Genomic DNA, 19,453 nt, shown 5'->3' with positions numbered 1-19,453 from the left:
GCGGAGGAGATGCTGAGCTATCCTGGCACACACTGTCAGAAAGTGAAATGCACTCCTGGTGATTGCTTTCCACTCCACTGGGCTCTTCAGCCTTCCCCATGGAGTTGGGAGTAATCATTTAGCTTCTACACTGAGTCCTCTTGAGAGACTCTACAAGTTCTCCAGGATATCCATATGTTCAGGGTTTTGGTCAGGAAAAATAAACTCAAGTCTTTAAGTCTTTTCCTCTGCAAGAGGGAAATAACTTCTATTGGGCTGGGAGGATGGGAGTTGTTTTGTTGGTTTGGGGTTTTTTTAACAGCAGGAATTTATTTTTGGTGCCAGTAAATCAGCTTACTGAGTTGTTGCCTTTTTGTGTATTTCAAATCTCTGCATTTGAAAAGTTTTCTTTTTGGTGTTTGTATCTTGAACATACTGTTGTTACTGAAAGTGTCTTCCCAATGTTGGTTGTCTAAAAACTGATTTTTGGCTTTATTTAAAAAACTTCTATGATGTTTTTCCACCTTTCATGATCCATGAGACTTAGTGAATAAATGGATTGCCTGCTGGGTTGTTCTCCCTCCCCCTCTACCCAGTTGTTTTTTTCTTTTTTTTTCTTCCTCCTTCATCTGAAAGGTTTAATTGGAGAAACCTGAAAGGTTTAATTGGAGAAACTCCTTTTCCTGCTGGGTTAGAGGTTCTGAGTTTCATTTCATGTTTTGAATAGCTTACCCAAAAAATTGAAATTGAAATTGAGTTGCGAAATCTGCAAATTAGATTTGGTAAAATAATTTACAAAATTCTGTGAAATTCAGCTTTGCAGAGAAAGGGCCGTTACATTTAGTGGTAAGTGTTGGGCTTCTCATTTTGAAACCTGTTTCAAAGACTTAGACACCTTAATTACATCCTCCTCCCCCAACCTGAAGTTAATCTTTGGCTTCTAGGACACGTAGAAAATTTTTAAAACCCCACCAGAAACCCAAAGAAGAGGATAATCAAACAATTAACTTCAGCAAATTTGGAGCATTTTGTCTTTGAAACCTTTGAGCCTGGAGTAAGCAAATGAGTGTAACTCCAAGTTCAGTGCCTGCAGTGTTTTCTCTCCTTTAGTTGAACAGAATCAAAGAATTTCCACCTAGTAAAATTAATTCTTTTCAAAGATCCGGTTGATTTTTCTGTTACCCATTTTCACATTAAATCGTTACAGTGGAGAGTGTAGTGCCATAATCATTGGAATGTACTTCTGGAATAATCTAAATTCTGTTCGGTGTCTTTTCAAATTGAGAACCTGAAAAGCTTCAAAGTATGACATGTAATGATTGGCTTCTTTTCTTCACACCGGTGAAGATGCTTTTTAACCAGGGAAATGTGAAAATTGCTTCACATGTACTAGTTTACTATGTAATTTTATGGTAAGACAAACTATTGATCATTTTTGAATGTTTTTGTTTTATTTATTTATTCCTAGTCTGCCTGATGTGTGGGTAAATGAAAGTGAGCGACATCAGTTAAAAACTAAAGTAGTTCATTTATCAAAACTACCAAAAGATACTGCCTTGCTTCTGGACCCAAACATTTACAGGTAACACCTTAATTTTGAATCTTTCTTTACTTGAATGTAATCTTAAGCCTCACTTAACTTTTTGACGTTGGAAAATCAGGATTGCTAATGTATTATACACCAGATCAGGGAGCCTTGGTACTGTAAACGTCCAGGAGTTAAGTTCTGAGGTCTTAAGTTATTTCACAATTACTTCTTGAACTAAACTCTAGTGACTGAGAAACGGGGAATGTGTGTATTTACCAAGTGTATTTTACTTTTTTGTGCTTGGTGTACAGAAATTCTAGTAAAGGAAGTACATACAGTGGAATCCTGAAAGATCACTTCTGTTAAGATCACATACTGGTTTGTATACCAATTTTTTTAAAGTCCAAATTTATCTTTCCATATTATATTCAGCTGTAATACATATAGTATTACCTTGAAACTTGTACTTGTATTCAAGTACTGTTATTTTTTTATGACAAGATTCTTTATAGGGGGACAAAAGGGAACAATCCATGTTACTTGTCTTTAAGCTACTTTCACATTTCTGTTTTTAGGCCCTCAGATTGGCTTCTAATCCATCTGGTTTCTAATAATTTCCTGATTCTCCCCCCACCCCTTTATTACTGCTCTCCCATGATTGTCAGTACCCACAGTTCTGTGTGTACAGTCTTTAAAGGTAATCTGAAATGCTTAATTCATTCTGAAATTCTGAGCGTCCATTTATGTGATTATATTAAAAAATCCATGAAAATGGGTTTTGGAAAGAAAGTTTATCATAACAGAAGTTCAGTGTTCCGATGTTTCTTCCTTAACATCCAGTGACCAAGAGTCTCAAGGAGTAAATAAAACACTAATCTGCAGACTTTCAATGCAATAAGCCTTTCAGTTCACCTTTAATATTCAGTGTATTTCACTAATCAAATTAATGAAAACTTGCTTTACAATATGAAAACCAATCCTACTGTATTTGCTATATTTGTAAATGTGTTTTAAATACTTACCTTAGTCAATGAATCATTGCTATTAATGGTAAAATCATAAGAATGTTGTGGCGAGATTGGATTGTGTATTTTAAAACTGCTTGACACAGTGACTTCTATAATCTAATTGAGGTGGTAATAATTTTATATTTATTACCTTTGCTGAGCTTGATAGATTAGTTTGCTTTGAAAAAAAAAAAAAAAAATTACCTTTTAAAATAAAAATTTAATGATCTCTGGATTAGGTCCTTGGAGAAAAATTAGCAAAGCTCTCTGTCTCTCCCAGATAAAATGAAGATCCCCACATGTAACGTTGTACTCTATTTTTAGCAGTGTGGATCAGTCTGTGATTGAAATGAGCTTTTGGGACCAGTTGAGGGAGCTTAATGATATAAATTTAAAAATCAAAACTTTGCAAGAGGAAAAGGTAGTTAAAGAAATTCAGTGGCAGCTATTAATGTCATGCTTTAATAGAAAGTTTGAGATAATTATCTGAAGTGTATACTTCTATGAGATCATCTGAAATGGCTCTTAGTTTTAATGGAATGAAAGTAGATTTTGTATAGTCATGATTTCATAGTGCATTCAGCTGACTGATGTATACATCACAGGGTCTTAATGGAAAGGTGTACCATCTTCTTTTACAGAACAATGCCCCAGAAGAGGTTGAAGAGGTAAAAACCAAGCAAGTGGGGACACCTGCAGTCTTAGTCACTGACAATGGATTTAGAAATAAAGTTGCACATTAGTCAAATCCCATCTTTTTTTGATTTTTTTTTTTTTTTTTTTTGTTTTTTTGTTTTTTTTTTTTTTTTTTCTTTTTTTTTTGGTTAGAGAAATATTTATGCTTAGTGTAAACATTCTGTGAATGAAGTTGATGCTTCCGTGGAATATATTAATATATTACTGTATATCCACATTTTCATGGAATGGTACAGTGGGAGACTGAGCAAACACTCTTCTGGCAACTTAGTGGAACAACTGAAAGGCTTTGCATGCTTGCTTCTTTAAGCTGCTTTTTTCTTTAGTGAATACAGTAGTCTATATTTGATGAAAAGAAAAAGTAACCATCACCATTTCCTCCCGATTCCCAGGAGAACTGTTAACAAGCTATTGGGCTTCCTGTCAATGTTAACTAAATCTAACACACGCCAGACAATAGAACAGCTACCAAGGGATTATCCTGTTGCCCTTTGAGTATGGTGGATAGTAATCATTCGTCATTTGTAACCTCGTGTCCTTTTGCAGATCCCTAAAATATGTTGGATTATGATGTTGAAACAAATGTTGATGGAATGCTTGTCTTTTCCAGTCAGCTCTGAATACATATAGTACGGTTGCGAGATGTTCAGAGTGTTGCAGTCTGTCTGACCCCTTTGCAGGAGTAGTGTAGTGTGTTAAATCAGATCTGCTTTGATGTGATCCGTATCAATGGGCGGGTTTGGAAAACCTCGTTGTAAGCAGTCAGTGTTACTGGTGATTTATTTTGCTTTTTTGACCCTCTAGGATCCCCATTCACTTGTAAAGTATACTTTATTTGGCCTAACGTTTTCTAGATGTAAAAAAAAATGGTATTTTTTAAAAAAAAATTAATCTAGAAATTCAATCCTTTATGCACCAAAGTTGGCTTTGAAAAGGAAAGTAAAATCATTTTCTTGCTTAATAAGCAAGGAGCCGTGGATTTTTTTTAACTGACAAATAGAGACGCGTCTAACCTGTTAGTCTTTGTATGGAGACAAAAATGTTGCATATAGATATTAGGACATTGCTTGTAAATATTTCAGCAGATTTGTAATATATTTTTATATTATGAAATGTACTGTAGATGTTTTTCTAGAGGCATGAAAGTTAAAATGTATATATTACGGTAGAAATAATATTGAAGGATATTGTAATTCACTAGTGCTGCCAGAAGAATTGTTTAAAAAAAGCACCTTCCTTAACAGTAAAAAAACCTTCTTTTACATACCTAAGGGACTATATACTACTGTTAGTATCTGTTGTAAGAACAAAAATACATTGAACATCCTTCCCAGAAATCTTAGAGGGATGAATAGTACCCATAATGAATTCATGGCACTCCTTACTAATAGTGAACGCAGAATTAGTTTTTTCCTTACTGTCGGAAGGAACTAATGTGTAAAATTTGTATGGATATATGCAGTCAAACTGCAGAGTTAGTCCTCCTTATTGGGGAGGAATTTACTACAGTGAAACTAATAACCAGCAGTTTTTACACTAAATTTTTATTAAATAGATTAAGACTTAAAGTAACCCTTTGGTTGCAGAAGTGAGCATATCCTGATGTAGTACAAATGCATTCTGCATTGGTGCTGACACGAGCCTTGCTTAGCTCCACTGGGTTAAAAATGTTACTTATATACACAAAAAAAAATCTTATCAACGATATGAAGTGCAGATTAAAAGCACCACTAATATAAGATGTTCTGGAATGGTTGTTTAATAAGGGTATTATTCATAAAATCTGTAGTGACGTGACTTTATTTTTGGAAAAAATGCAGTGTTTTGGGTTTATTTTTTTTTTTTTTTTGCTTGAGCACTTCACCTACTGCTTTTTCTGTACCTATAAAGTAATCCGTAATCTTTGTTTCTTTTTTTTTGAATTTGTTATAAAATTGCCAAATAGAAGTGTTTCAGATATAGTTTGTATTTGTATTTTTTTAATTTTATTGCTTCATGAGTTTCTTGTAAGTCATTTATAATTGACAGATGATTGTAGACCTTGCCTGAGTATTTTTTCTAATAAAACAAAGCAAACAAACCTCATAAGCTTCAAAATTGTAAGATTTCAATGGAGTTTTCAAAAACAAACATAAAACCGACACTGTTGCCTCTGTAAGTTGTAACGCACACCTTTACAGAAGGGGGAATTCATGGATTCAAGTAATGCGGTGTTCATGTACAATGTGACTTTTCCTGGTTTGAGAAAACTACTATCTGGTGTTCTGATGGCAGAGTTTCTGCTTTGGAAGGAAAAATCAGTTTAAGTAACAAACATCTGTGAAGAAATGGTTACATTGGAGTTAATTGAACTTTCCATAAAAGTCAGAAGGTAAGTGGGTATTTGGCTGGTTTTTACCTTGTAGTTATCAAAGTCAATTGCTAAAACTATTTATGCTTGAAAGTTATTTGCGTTCTACAAATTTTGGAATTAATTAGGTGGTGTTTTGTTTCAAATGCCAGTCCTGTTTTCTAAAGCTCTGCTGCAGTTTTTGTGTGTGCCCCTGGGTATATTTCACTTTTGTGGGAATACCAGGTACGTGGAACTGCCACAGGGTGCTGATCACTTTGTTCTGAAAATAATCTTATTCTTACTCTTGGAAAAGTGTTTCTGAAATAATTGGCCTCTCCCCTTTTAAGTAATTCCATGTGCTTTGTTTTGGGATGTTTGGGATGTAACATTTAAAGGTTTCTCCCTGTCTTTCTCAAGAACATTTTTGTAATGTTAGGTTTTCCAGACATCTACAGATTCTGTTCCCTCCCAGCTTGAGTGTTTATTTTCTTTGTAGAGAAATGTCTGCTCCTTGAAGTCGCACTTTTCAGGAGTTGCAGGGCACACAAATATCTGGGTTCAAAATCCCATTCTTTTGGAATGTGTTGGCTTGAATTATACAGTTTTCTAAAACGGAGTAACAGAGGGTTTGTTGCTTAAATGGATGGAAATTCTTGTCTGGGAAAACTTGCTGGCATTTGGTCATGGCACACAGCTGAATGTTTGATACTAGATCTTACTCTGTTTGCTAAGGCACCTTAGTAATCTGTTTATTAAAGACAGAGCAGAAACAAATTGGGATTTTTCTTATACTTACTTTGAATATAATTTTCTCAAATTACTGCGGATCTTTCAGATTTTGGCCAAAATGTGCGATAGGTTGCACTATATTTTTCCTTTACAGTCAGTGAAGTAATTATATTAGTCATTTCAAATTGAATTGCACATTAATTCTGGACTGGCTTCATTTGGAACAAACAGGTGAATTGTGTTCAAACATGCACTGTTTTTAATAATCGAAATTCAAGTGGTTGATTTCTGTTCCTTTCAGCTTTTCAGTACTGTGTATGAATTAATTAGTGCAGAAGACTGGTCTTGTTTAATACTGCAGTCTGAAATTGATGGTTTATTCTCATTTAATGCTTTCTTGCCTTGACATTTTAAATTTGTGAGTGAACCTATCCTAAGTATTCCTCTTGTCACATCAATATGTGACAAGTACAACAGAAGGAAAGTTGGCTTTTAAAAAAGCAGCTGAATCTACAGCTTCTTTCAGCCATTGGTGTTTGTTTATTCCAAGCAAAGAATATTCTGGTAAACTTTGTTGAATTAACTTTTATTAAAAATTCTGTGTTATGTTTTGGGAGTGGGGGAGATAAGCACCCACCTGCTCTGAACCACTACTGTTCTAAGCAACACGAAACTTGTATTGCAGCCTCAAAGTAGTTTAATTTATAATTTCTGAAAGTACTTAAAAATAGATAGCAGTTCTGATATGTAGCAGCTTACTGGCCTTTCAGGGGGGGTCATAGCAGAATTGGGAGTTATTTGTTGTTATTCACAAGGCTCCTGGTGCTGAGCTGTCCTCATAGAGCTCGTGGAGTGACCCAGCCCAGGAGATGATGTTGAACCTTGGGTGCAGACTCGGATAAAGAAGGAAAGGAGATGCTGCTTGTGAGTTTGGTGGCTGCTGAAGGTTGAGAGTTCATAATACCATGCCCAGCTCTATGGAAGGAGCTGGGATCTAGAGATCTGAGGCTCATTTCCCCTTCTCCCCCACATACATCCATGCACTTATCTCTAACTCTTACCTAGAGAAGAGTTAAAATCAGGATGTGCCTGATGTCATGATGTAACTTACAGTGGAGTAAGGAAATGTAGTTCTAAGAATAAAGAGAATAAAATTGTGTTGATTATGTACAAAAAGTGGGCTGTTGGTTGTCAGCCAGTTGTGGATAAATTCAAGTCCTGCAGTTGTTTGTGAAGATTAGTGTGCTGTGATTGATGCTACATTACTTGTTTTTCCTAATTCTAAAACTGGCCCTTTGAACTTTTGTAAATCCTCCTCAGTAGTAAAGCAACAAATACTAAGTAATATGATAAATCTGTTTATTTCTTCCCAAATGAGAGATAATTGCTGATAACATCCCCTTGGCTTGGCTTGTGTGCAGGAGATTTGAATTCTGTCCATTGGATGCTGTTCAGAAGAATTGTCAGATTTTAATATCCTTTCATTTTGGTGTTTGCCTGTGTTTGTAGGCTCAGTGGAAGACGAGAGATCCCAAATAGATTGCTGTGAAGAACTGTGGGGGAGGACAGATATGGTGCTGGGGGCAATCTTGCCCCCAATACATTGCAGCTGTGTTAATTACCAAAGAGTGGGAACAGCTTTGCCTCAGAGCTGTGGGCGTGATAAAAGAGTTGAGTTAGCTGGGAGAGTGGTCACTTGGAGTTTGCTGGGTGCTGTGAGGAGGAAGGGACAGGAGGTTGTGTGAGGGACAGACAGGGTTAGGTGGCAGTGCCAGGGACAGGAAGGAGTGAGCTGGAACTGCAGAAGGAAGAGAGAAGAAGGAGAGAAAGAGCCAGAGCTGTGTGGAGCTGCCTGTGGGAGGCTGCACAGAAAAGGTATGAGAGACTTTCAGTTAACAAGGTGATGATGTTTGAAGCCTTCAGTGCCAGTTGTACCTTCTCTGTCAGAACTGCCTCATTTGAGACAGTCAGTTGCCCTTCTGACTAATCAAGGGCTGCTGGCTGTCTCAAAGAGTGAGACTTGGAGGAAAAAGATCAACTTGGAGACCTTGTGAAATGATGAAAGAATATCCCTTAGGTCAGTTGGGTCAGCTGCCCTGGTTCTGTCCTGGGCACCCCCATCTGCTCCCTGGCAGGTGAGCATGAGAAGCTGACGAGTCCTTGACTGAGTGTAAGCTCCGCTCAGCAAAAAGTCGAAGATCAGTGTGATACCAGCACGTTTGTCATCCAAAAGCACTGTACCAACTGCTAGGAATAAAATGAACTCTGTCCCAGCTGAAATTAGGACATAGTACTAGAAATTGAAAGCCCCATCCAGACTCTGAGATCTGCTTTTTCCTCAATGTCGCTGCTCAGTCATGTTTTTTGGTTTGTTTCATCCATGAAATGTCGTGTCTAAGCTCATGTGGCTCAGTGGGATTTACACAGACATGTGGAGTCTGACCAATGCCTCGTTGACTTTAGGAGGACATCATTATGAGTATTTGACTTGTCTACCTCTGTTCAAATCTGTTGTCTGAAACCCAGATTGTGAAATCAAGGGGAATGGAACATGATGTTGCTTGTGATTCACTTAAGCCAAAATGCTCAAGATGAGCCACCTAAACATGTCTAAGCACTGAAATGTATATTCAGGCTTACATCATTTCAAGGCCAAAAAATTAGTAAATTTTGGGGAGCAAAGCTTTGGAATGTGAGATTCAAGACTGCCCCATAGCAAAAAAAGCATTTTAAACAGTTCTAATTTTAAACACTTCGGAGCTTTTACTTTCTAGTGAATATGAGGCACGGACTTTGACCCTGCTTACTTCTTCTTTCTTCATGTCATAAATATTCTCTCCTAAAGCATGGAAAATAAGTCAATTACACTTAAAACTGTTTATGGCAGAGCAGATGTGTGCATACAGTAACTAGCTGAAAGCCCAAGTATTTAATTAGCAGTTGCCTGCAGCTGGATTCTTTCTTTTTAAACAAGTGAGGAGGTAGGAAAGCAGAAAAGGATGTCAGGAGACATTCTGCTGACAATGAGCAAGTTCATGTGTAATTACTTATTAAATTTTTTTCCTCTGCCTCCATCCTTGGAGCCATCCTGTGGTGTTGCTGCCTTTTCATTGTGCTGTGCAGCCATCCATGAATTCCCTGTCCTTGCTGCCCAGACACCTGTGCTGCCTCAGTCAGGTAACATTTGATGGGGTTGTATGGCCTTAAGAAAAGAGGATCATAGATCTGAAGCGTTTTTAATAATCCTGTGCTCATCCATTAGTTTTGTTGTAGCTGTTCCCTCTACAGTTGTTGAGAGTTTGCCATTGATTTGGAGACTGGAGATTTATGTTACAGTCTGAGCTCAGAGTGTGGACAGACTTGCCTCATGGGCAGAGCTGTATGGATTTGCTGCTGGAGATGTAACATAGGCTCTGTAGGTCAAATCCATCGTGGTGGTAGTTCTTTGTGTGTTTTCTATCTCATTGACTAGTTACAAATAGCTTTTAAAATGGGCCGATGCAGATAAATATGTTGTAAAAATTTCAGAGAGCTGGTTGGTGGGTAAAAGGTGGCCTCTGTCAAACTAAACTGCCTTTCTTTTTGTTCAGAAGTGAGTTGCCGTGGAGGAAAGGTGCAAACAAAAGCTTACCTTGGCTGATGCCTCAGCTGGGTAATTACTACAAGCTGTACAAACTGCTCATAGTAGTTACTGATGTATTTATCTCCTTGGACCCTTTTTCTTTTTTTCTTGGCTAAAATATTTGTTAATTTTAACCTTAGAAAGTATTTCATGATTTAGTAACTATTACATGCAATCCAGTGGGAGCTGATTTCAGCACTAGAGGATTCAAAGATATTTTAAGCTGGAAAACAGTAAATAAATACCAAGTAAATACCAAGACATGCAGCCACACACTGTGCGGTTTACAGAAAGTACAGATGATGTTCCTGTCCCACCCCACTGTTCTCCCAGGTGCTCAGATCCCACACGTCACAGTACATTTCCACTGTGCCTGTGTTTTAGGATCTAACCTAATTTCACAACAGTCTGTAACCAAAAGGTGGCAGCAGCCTACCACACTAAGCTGTGCAGGAATTAATTTATCACTTGGTGCTGGGACTGCTGAAGGTGTTCAGTTGCTTTTCTAAACCAGCCTCCTTGTGTGCAGTTTGGTTTGTTGATGCAAGATCAGTTGTGTATTAATTAACTACAGCTCTCCTCATTGCTTTTCTGGTTGGTCTGTGTCTCTCAGATGTTGCAGAGGAGAAGCTGCTTTCTCTTTTAATAAAACTGACTCCTAAGACTGAAAATTCTTGAAAGAAGTTACCTTATTACCCATGTACTGAAAAGACTGAACGTTATCATGTTTTGTAAAATGTGCCTGGGTAATTATGGTGCTTGGGCACTTTCTTCTCTGATTACCTTTTCTTTGCTAGTGATGCCCAAGATTGCATCACTGACCACATGATCATTTTCCTTAAGGGGCATGGCAGGAATCCTGTGTTTTCTTGTTCAAGTAGGTTACATATCAAATATAATTGTTTAGGTAATCAGATTATTGGTGTTTGGGCTTTTTCCCCTTCACAAAAATTGGGCAATTTCAGCATGAGCTTAAAAACAAAACAGACCCACACCAAACAACTTTTATGTTCCTGTAAATTGCAAAGCTTTTCAGATTACTATCCACGAAAAAATGCTGCTGGAATCAGAACCTTGGTTTCTTCTGTAGCTGAGTAACCCTTTCACAGGAAAATGAATTTTTTTGTCTGTAAGATGGGTAACCATGTGCAAGGCAGGATTAAAGCAAACTCACAGCTGCAGTTGCCCTTAGAATTGTCTGGTAGTATTTGTAGAACTCTGGAAAAAAACCTTTTTTCCAAAATGTGGTGTTACTTGGTTTACTTTTTTTCTGTATTTCTTGGTTGGTCTGAGGTCTCTAATGGCTTTTGGTGCCCCAACACTTCGCTGTTTTGTAGCAGTGACCTACATAACCTTTACCCTTCAGTAAATGAGAGATGGTGGGACGTGGTTCTGTTCCTACTAAGGAAGGGAATTGGCTTTCATCGCTGCATGAGTGGCGCAGGATAATGCAGTAACCACGGAGCTGTGACATTCCCAGGGAAGTGGGTGAGTCACCAACCCTGGAAGTGTTCCAAAATCATGGATGTATTACGTGGGGACACAGTTGAGTGATGAACAAGGCATTGCTGGGTTAACAGTTGGATCTTAGAGATCTTTCCCCATCCTGAGTGTTCCATGATTCTGTGACGTGCAGTGTCTCTCTTTTGCCTATGCTTAAAGCCTGAAATTCAAGCTGACACCCCAAAAACAGTCTTGTATGGCTACATGAGGAAGGATGCAGCAGTGCCCCACACCTCAGCCAGGAATTTTAGACCCTGAGCCTTCTGTCATCCCAAGCCCTTTGTTTGGTGCCCTCATTGCATCATTCAGCAGTTGCCTGGAAAGTGGCATTTCTCACCACCCTCTGTGCCTTTCTAGGGATTCCAGGTACGTCATTGCCAAGTTTCTGGTGCACTCGTGGTTAGTCTTGGGCTCTTTGCACTTTCAGGTAGAGCTCAGTACACTGAGGTCATACTTTCCAGTTTTTAGACAGCAATGAAGGCTAAAAATACATGAGGTTAATGGCAGATAAGTGTGATACAAAGGCAACCCCTCAATCTAGACTTAAATCTTACCATGGCTATGGCAAGGGGAGGGTGGTAAGAGGGAGGTTTTTTACACAGCCTCTCTTCTCTGCCTACAAGTCCAGTTCTTGATTTGATGGGGAATGAACATGTGTTTGTTGGAAGGGTGAGGGGGAGGCTTGGCAAACAGCTATGTAAGAATTTGTTGGGCCAAATTCAGTGTTGTTCAACTCAGTAGTCATCCAAAATGGGTGCAAACACTGCCAAAGCAGAAGTATAGAATTAATTTACTTGTTCTGCCATCATGTGAAAGGCAAGGGATGATTATGAATCTAGAAATAATGGGATTGGGGTAAATGAGTCACAGCTGAGAACTGGACTGAGATGTTCTGGGGGAGTTTTTGCAGTGATAAAATTATTTTTTCCACGTTTGTGTGAAGTAAGTTTTTTCAAATGATCCATGTGGTTTTGAGGGTTTTTTGTTATTGGCAAAGTGCTAATCAGAAGTTGAAGAATAAATCAATTGTCTTGTTTGTACTCTATGGTGCAAGTTGTTTTTCCTTTATTAAAAAGCTTTCTGATCAGCATCTTTGTCTAAGTGGAGAGTGCACTTCTCTCCATGTGGTTTTCCTCCTTGCCCCCAACAGCAGTGGCATCTGCTAATAACCTTTAAGTTTTGAGTTCTGTAAGTTGGGTAGCTATTTTGGGTTCATCCCTGAAATGCCTCCTGAATGTGAGTACACAAATGCTGAGTAACAAAGTCACAGATTGCCTGTGTAGCACGAAGCCGAAGGTCAGCTCACGTTAGGGGTGATTTGAGTCACAATAATGCGTATTCCGTGGGCCCTTTGTGTGTTTCATAGGATGTAGTGTCAACTTTATCATGAGATCTATTGTTTTGTGGTTTGCACAGCCAAAAGGAGCGTGTTTTTCCTATTACTTTTTCTTTTAACAAACAAATCACTGGTTGATGTGTGCTGTACACATGACAGCAATCTGGCAAGTGATGGTGAGTATGTCACTAGATTCTGGCTGCATACTTAGGAAAGGTTCAGGCTTCCATGGAGCGTAGGAAACTCTTGAAATTACAAGCCAGTTATTGGTGTATCTTTTTTGTGCATGGTCACCATTTGTTTTTAATTATGGATAACTTTTTCCAAAGCTGATTTCATTCCAAGCAGTGCCTAAGCATGAGGTCAGCGAGGAGAAATGATTTCTTGGGCAGGTTTTATCTTTCCAGTGGTTAATTTATCACTTCTGTAAATAAAAGATAGTCTGAACTCTGCATTCTTTTATATTTCATTGTTAAACTCGAGCCATGCCAAAAAGTAGCGACAGGCAAGATATTTTGCAGTCCTATAAAGAAAAAAAATTGCCAAGTGATAATCCCATTTTTTATTCCAGATGGATGAGGTGATCCATTTCATATCCACCATAATTACAGTTTATGAAGCAGCCAACTCAATACACAAGCTGCCATCTGCACTTCATCAGTTTCTTTTATAACAGGGGACAAAGTTTTAGCTGTCAGTGGGACAGATGATGTGTGTTTTGAGTGATTGTATATTTTAAGAGTATAAATCCAAAAGTCAACATATCCTTCTGTTCTTGTGTGCACTTTCTTCCTCTTTCCTCCTTTGAAGATCAGTTGGCTTCAGTTTGAGGCCTTTTTTGTGGTCATACCCCAGAAGAAGCCGTGCTGATTTGGTTTTGGTTTGGGGCTTTTTTGCTAGTTTGTTTGGGGTTTTTTTAACAGAAAAGGGGAAAGAAAGGAACAGATGATTCACAGGGGAAAAAGCGTGAAAGGTGCTCTGACATTGCCACTTTGCTTCTATTCTGACCTTCGTTAGATTTCCAGTGCTTAAACATCATCCCTATCTGGAGGCTTTTCAGCACAACTCTGGGGTGGTGGTAGAAGAGAAAAATCATTTCATGTGTATCCTCTGTTGGTGTCCAGAGGGTTTCTTCTTTGTGGGTTATCATGATTCAACATCTACTCCAAATTTTTCCATTTTTGCCCTGCAGCTGCAGTCCTCCGTGTTTCCTCTGACTCCCTTTCCCTGAGGCCAGCTGTGCTGTACGTTCCCAAAGCAGCAGTGAGCACACGGGGTTTGGAGGCAGAAGACCTGTGTCTGTTACTGCATGGTTTAATAAACTTACTGGCAGTGGGTTTTTACCTTTTCCTGGTGCTGGCAATCACACTCACCAAAGCATGACATGTTTGCCAAAGCTGATGCAATTTGATCCCTGAGATGAACAGCACCAAGTAAGAATGAGGAGAAGGGAGGAGTGAAGGAATGTGCTTCTTACAACCTTCTTCATATCCATAACTGCTTGAAGCTTTAATTCTGCTGATTACCTCTGAATATAAGAATGTGATTTCAAGCTGACCTTCCATTCCAGCACCGTGTTAGACTATAACAATCAGAAAGGGTCCCAGCCACTTTTAAAAATGGTTACAAAAAATTAGCCACACTCGCTTAACAGGTGTTAAAATGTCACAGAAACATGTTGTAGGGGTTTGTGTGACTCAATGCACAATTGACTTCAAAAAATCCATATAGAAAAGGAACTGAGACCCAATACTTTGATGTTGTTCTGATGGTCTACATCTGATAAGTTTTATTTCTACTGATCAACATACACGGCTTTTCCCGCTCTATTTTCTAAAATGTTTTGAGGAACAAAAATCCATTTTGTCTTAAGTCTTCCACAAAGGAAAGGGTACTTTTTGTTTACTGTTCAAACAAGCTTTATCAAGAAGTGACTGGAGAAATTTGGGTCTTTGTTCAGAGACAGGGATGTAAAGTGTATCTGCTATGTACATGAGACCAACTATCTTAACCATTCAGGTTAACCTAATCCTGCATGAGAGAATTAATGTGTAGTCATCTGAGTGCTCTGTGGTGAATTTGTTGGAAAGGTACTCTCTGGAGATAAACTTCTTTTGTCAGTTCATCTGGGTCTGGAAGAGTGAAACTTTCTCAAGGTCTTACACTGATGCAAGATGTGAATTCCTCATAGTTGATTTTCTGCTGTGGCACCAGGGCTTTTCTCCAGCCAGGTGCATCAGAGAAAGGACATGATACCAGACTGCAGAGTGCCTGGGATAAAGATCCCTTTGTGCTTGTCATGCAGACAGGCTCTGTTTTTCAGTGTAAAGTCAGCTTGTAGGTCTAATGGATTACACTGTGCCATATTGGATGTCTCGTTTGGATGCGTGCGTTCTTTTAAAGGGAAAGAACACTTTTACAGTTAAAGGGGGAAACAGTAAAGGTCTACAGCCTAAAGAAATCTCTGATTACTTCATCGCTGGAGAAAATCCCCCTCCCCATCACTTAAGGGAGAAATGTGCCCACAAACCATGTTAAAAAGGCAACTTGTCCTGCTGTTAATGTCTTGTTCTGCCTCTCGTTTGTCCTACTAGTCAGGGGACTCTTAGTTACCTCTGCATGAACTTCTGGGTTCTGGCATGATCGCTGGTTTTGCTGCATTCCTGATCTGTTTAATACTGTTAGATAAACGACCCCAAATGACTCCAGTCTTCTGGACCTGTTCACTATTATTAGCAAGGTTCCATGAGAAATCCAGGGGCTGATGCATTAAGCAAGTCCTTCAGTAAACACAAGTTATCGGAAAGTCCTGTTTTAGCAGCAGAGAGTACAGCATGTCTAGGGCTGATGCTTGAGTTAGCTGTGCTAGAATTTCTAAATTAACAAAGTATTCACTGTGCTAAGCCTGTTTTATCAGGCAGCTGCCTTTGAGATGATTACGTGAAAGGAAAAATTTTGTAAGATTTTTTTTTTTTTTTCCCAACTCTGGCTTTGTTTTCCAGCCCTGAGATAGTGATAGATTAACTAGGCTTAGCCTGGAGTGTGTGTAAATGGGAGACAGCAGGCTCTCATGCATGAGTAAGAGTACATGTAGTAATGACCAGCAGGCTGCTCCTGGTGGTAACACAGCAATAAAATATGGGGCTCTGGAAATTGCATCTGCCTGTAGTGTAACAACAAAGCACAAGGTCAAATAAGGTTTGGAAGCAGGCTGCAAGAGAGAAAAGCTGCACTTCAGCATGCTGCTCTGTGAGAAATGTCTGTCCCTCCCTCAGAGTGATACTTGCCGTGCACGCTGAGCTTTTCTTTGTGTCTGTGTTCTTAGAAGGAGGCACAGGGTAAGTGTGCGTGGAGGATGCAGATCCTACTACGGAGAATTCACGCATCTAGCTCAAATTCTGTGCACCTCACCTTACGGCAAGCATCAAGCTCTCACTGCTCCTTTTACTGTGGACAAAATATGAGGACAGAACAGTACCTGAAAAGGGAAAAGGACACAGTGTGAGACTGGAGGTCATTAAATGTCACATCAATGTCTTTGAATCAAGGGCTAAACTGAGGAGAGTGTTTTCAGGTCGATGGGTTTCATCATCCCTCCCCCCCCCCCCCCGTGAAGAGGCATTGTGTGTTATTTAATTGGATATCTGTTGTGCTGTTTCATAAACTTACTGGCAGTGGGTTTTTACCTTTCCCTGGTGCTGCCTGCTGATATTTCCAAAACAGCCACAAATCCTTAAAACTGCTAACAATTAAAGGTATGGGTCTGTTTAGTTTCACTGTGTAATAGAATATGGTTGATAGACTAGAGAACAGGATATTCTGTGTAATGTGTATTTATTTACATATAATACTAAACATATATCCATTATCTATTCAGAACACATATGCTGTGCTCATCAGTGTCTTTTCAGCACTTTGATGGCTGCATCCTATGTATGTCATAATATGAACAAATTCAGAAAATCAATGAGAAATTTTAAAAAAAAGGTTGAAAACTTCACACTGAAGGAGAGTCAGCTGTGCTACAAAGGAAACTCCAATTTTGTATGCTAACTTTTCATAATTCTTATTTATTAAAGGGCTGTGGTTTTGTTGTTTTTCGGTTGTCTTTTTAATTTTTCTTTTGTTATTTTATTTAATGGGGGGGTTGTTTGTTTTTAAGACTGTAGTTTAGTGTAGATCTCTTCTGTACCACTGGGTGCTGTTGGAACAGGTCTGCTCCTAAATATGATAAAATTAAAGGTAACAGTGTAACACAGCATTTTCAGGATTGGTAGTCCTCTGCTGCCTAATTTGTTGTGAAGCCTCTTGCCGTTAAAACCTCATATACTGGAGTTTTCTCCATCTGTCTTCTGAGTTGCTTTCGGAGTGCCACAAGCTGCAGTTGTGCGTCAGACTGCTCAACTAGATGTAATTCCTACTGGTTAGATTCCATGTTTTCCCTGATTTCTCTTATTTTCTAAAGTGCAAAGCTATTGCTGTGTAAAAAGGAGAAAGGAGCAAGATTAATGCTTTTAAATTAAGGAGATGGCAGGATGTGATGTCTTGGATAGAAAGTACTAATTTTTCTGGTGGAGTACCAGAAGTTTGATTTTCCTGATTTTTTTTTTCTTTTTTTTTTTTTTTTCTGTGCAGCTTCATTAGTGACGTTTTCAGTAAGCTTTTGAATGATGTAATTTTATTAATTGCAGCTGATGTGATTGCAACCAGGTGGTTTTTTTTGGAGTTTATGTGGAGGAGAGGCTTTTTTCATAGGCACCCGTGGCCTTTGGATAGGCCAGCACCTGTGGAACAGCAGGATCTTCACAGGATTGTGTGGGTGTGGAAGGGGAGGTGGAAGTGAGGTCCACCAGCATTCTCTCTCTGATAGATGATAAGTTTAAGCAGCTGAAAGCAATTGCAATGACAAGCAGACAAGGTTTATTCCAGACCAGGGATACAGCAGGGAAGGTGGAATTGGCAGGCTCATGGCATTTAGTCTCACATGAGTTCATGGGAGAGATAAGCTCTACGGAACCCTAAGGGCTGCTCTTAGAAATCCAACTTAATTTGCCAGTCAAGGTCTGAACATTAAATTTGCTCCTGTTTTATCTGGGTAACTTAATCCATCTTCTGCAACGCTCTGGGATTGGGTTTTGTTCTGTGATGTTGCAGTTTTTAGCTGTGCACCGTGGTAGTGGGAGGTGAGCCTCTAGCCCTGCAGTGATAAATGTGCTCCAGGGAGCTCTGTAAGCAGGCTTAAAAGGAGGATGTTTCCAATTTTTTGATCCTAAAGCAGTGTATGATTTATTAATTTTTAAATGTTTCACCTGTTATATCTGAGAGATCAGCAGAAAACTGAGCATTTGGGGCCTGCCTGTGCTCTAGGCTTTGTCAAGAGTGTGGTACAGACTCCAAAAAGAATTTCATGAAACCATAGGCAAAGTTCTCTGGCTGTGAATGTTGGTTCTTACGTGTCTTGGGGATGCTCTGATTTTGGGCTGTCCTGTGGCAGGTTTAGGTTATTCCAGGGAGTACTACAGGTCCTTGTTCAAACAATGGTGATAATGAAATGTGGGAGCCCTGCTGCAGCCTGAGCATGAGGAGGAGCCTGAGGAGCAGGATCACTGCAGCCTTTGGCAGCCCACCTCAGCAACAGCCATTTTTCTGGAACGTGTGTCAGGAAAGGAAAAATGGAAAGGAAATGTCTTTCTTTGCCAGACTATGCCAGGTGTTTGACGCTTGCAAATCTGGAGTATTTGAGATTCTTTAGTGGGGACCAGGAGAATGTCTTGGCCAATATTACTGTAGGCTTGGTTGTTTCAAAAAATAAAAGGGGAAAGTGCCAAGGAGAATCAAAATGCAGTGGGGTATGCCCCTTTGCCCAAAGCAAGTTTAAATTTAAATGTCTTCTTTCATTCAACTCCTTCCTTCTTGGGTACTGCACTTGCTTTTGCTCATTTTTTGTTTCTTTTTCCTATCTTTTGGGGGGCTATATCCAGCTTTCACGAGCATGATTTAGTGTTTTCTGCTGTCATAAAAATAAGGCTGGTTTACAAATTGGGCCACCCAAGTGTGGACTGTTAGGTCAAATAAGATGGTGCGGGAGGTCTGGGCTTGCTGCTTTTATTTATTTATTTATAGCTTTGGAGGCCAGTATGGTTCCCAGGAGATTGACAGAGCTCTGTGGAATGGGAAATTTATTTCAATTTACCTCCAACTGTAGTGGATGCAACCCAAGAGCTTTGGTTGCTCTTGATCCAACTGTGACTCTGGTTGTTTTTCTTTCAGTCTAGGATTTTTTTTTTTTTTTTTTTTTTTTTTTTTTAAGCAGCTCCATGACAATGCTACCTCTGTTTCATTCTAACAGGACATGCCAATAATTCCATTCTTCAGATGCACAAAAGAGGCTTTTCAAGAAAAACAGTTGCTCAAGTAGAAATCATTGTAGGTGTGCAGAAGCCCCAAGTGCAGTAGCGTTGTATTGTAGTCTTCTGAATACTGACCTCCTTTGGAGTGCATTTGTCTCCCTGTGCTTCTGTTCAGGATTTGCCACCTTTAGTTTTGACCCCAGCAGTCATGACAATGAGCTGGAGAGTTTCTCCTCTGCTGCTCTTTGTTTCTTCCTCAAACTTCTTATGAATTTTTATTTGGTTGGTGGTTTTGTTTTGGTGGTTTTATATATATACATATGTATACACACACACACATATACATATATATATATATATATTAATTCCAA

General features: G+C 39.1%; 1 protein-coding gene and 1 long non-coding RNA gene across 5 annotated transcripts in view; both read left to right on the top strand.

The window, feature by feature from the left end:
• AEBP2 (AE binding protein 2) overlaps window positions 1–3,308 on the top strand; it is a 40,492-nt gene extending 37,184 nt beyond the window's left edge. Inside the window, exons 7-9 of one of the 2 annotated variants that reach the window (XM_058420368.1) lie at window positions 1,448–1,561; window positions 1,819–1,885; window positions 3,156–3,268. In XM_058420368.1, coding sequence (XP_058276351.1) covers window positions 1,448–1,561; window positions 1,819–1,873 — 169 coding nt within the window. In that variant the 3' untranslated portion in view covers window positions 1,874–1,885; window positions 3,156–3,268. Of the gene's footprint in view, window positions 1–1,447; window positions 1,562–1,818; window positions 1,886–3,155 lie in introns of both variants that reach the window. The other variant, XM_040062661.2, reaches the window with a different exon arrangement.
• A 4,653-nt stretch (window positions 3,309–7,961) lies between these two features.
• Window positions 7,962–19,453, top strand: part of LOC120752034 (uncharacterized) — a 29,364-nt gene continuing 17,872 nt past the window's right edge. For 2 of the 3 annotated variants that reach the window (XR_005700584.2, XR_005700583.2), the window contains exon 1: window positions 7,979–8,146. This is a non-coding gene — a long non-coding RNA (uncharacterized LOC120752034). Of the gene's footprint in view, window positions 8,147–19,453 lie in introns of all 3 variants that reach the window. The other variant, XR_005700582.2, reaches the window with a different exon arrangement.

Source organism: Hirundo rustica, chromosome 4, assembly GCF_015227805.2.
Source record: "Hirundo rustica isolate bHirRus1 chromosome 4, bHirRus1.pri.v3, whole genome shotgun sequence".
NCBI lineage: Eukaryota > Metazoa > Chordata > Aves > Passeriformes > Hirundinidae > Hirundo > Hirundo rustica.
Note: the sequence above shows the minus strand (reverse complement) of the source record. Positions and strands in the feature narration are given on the sequence as shown.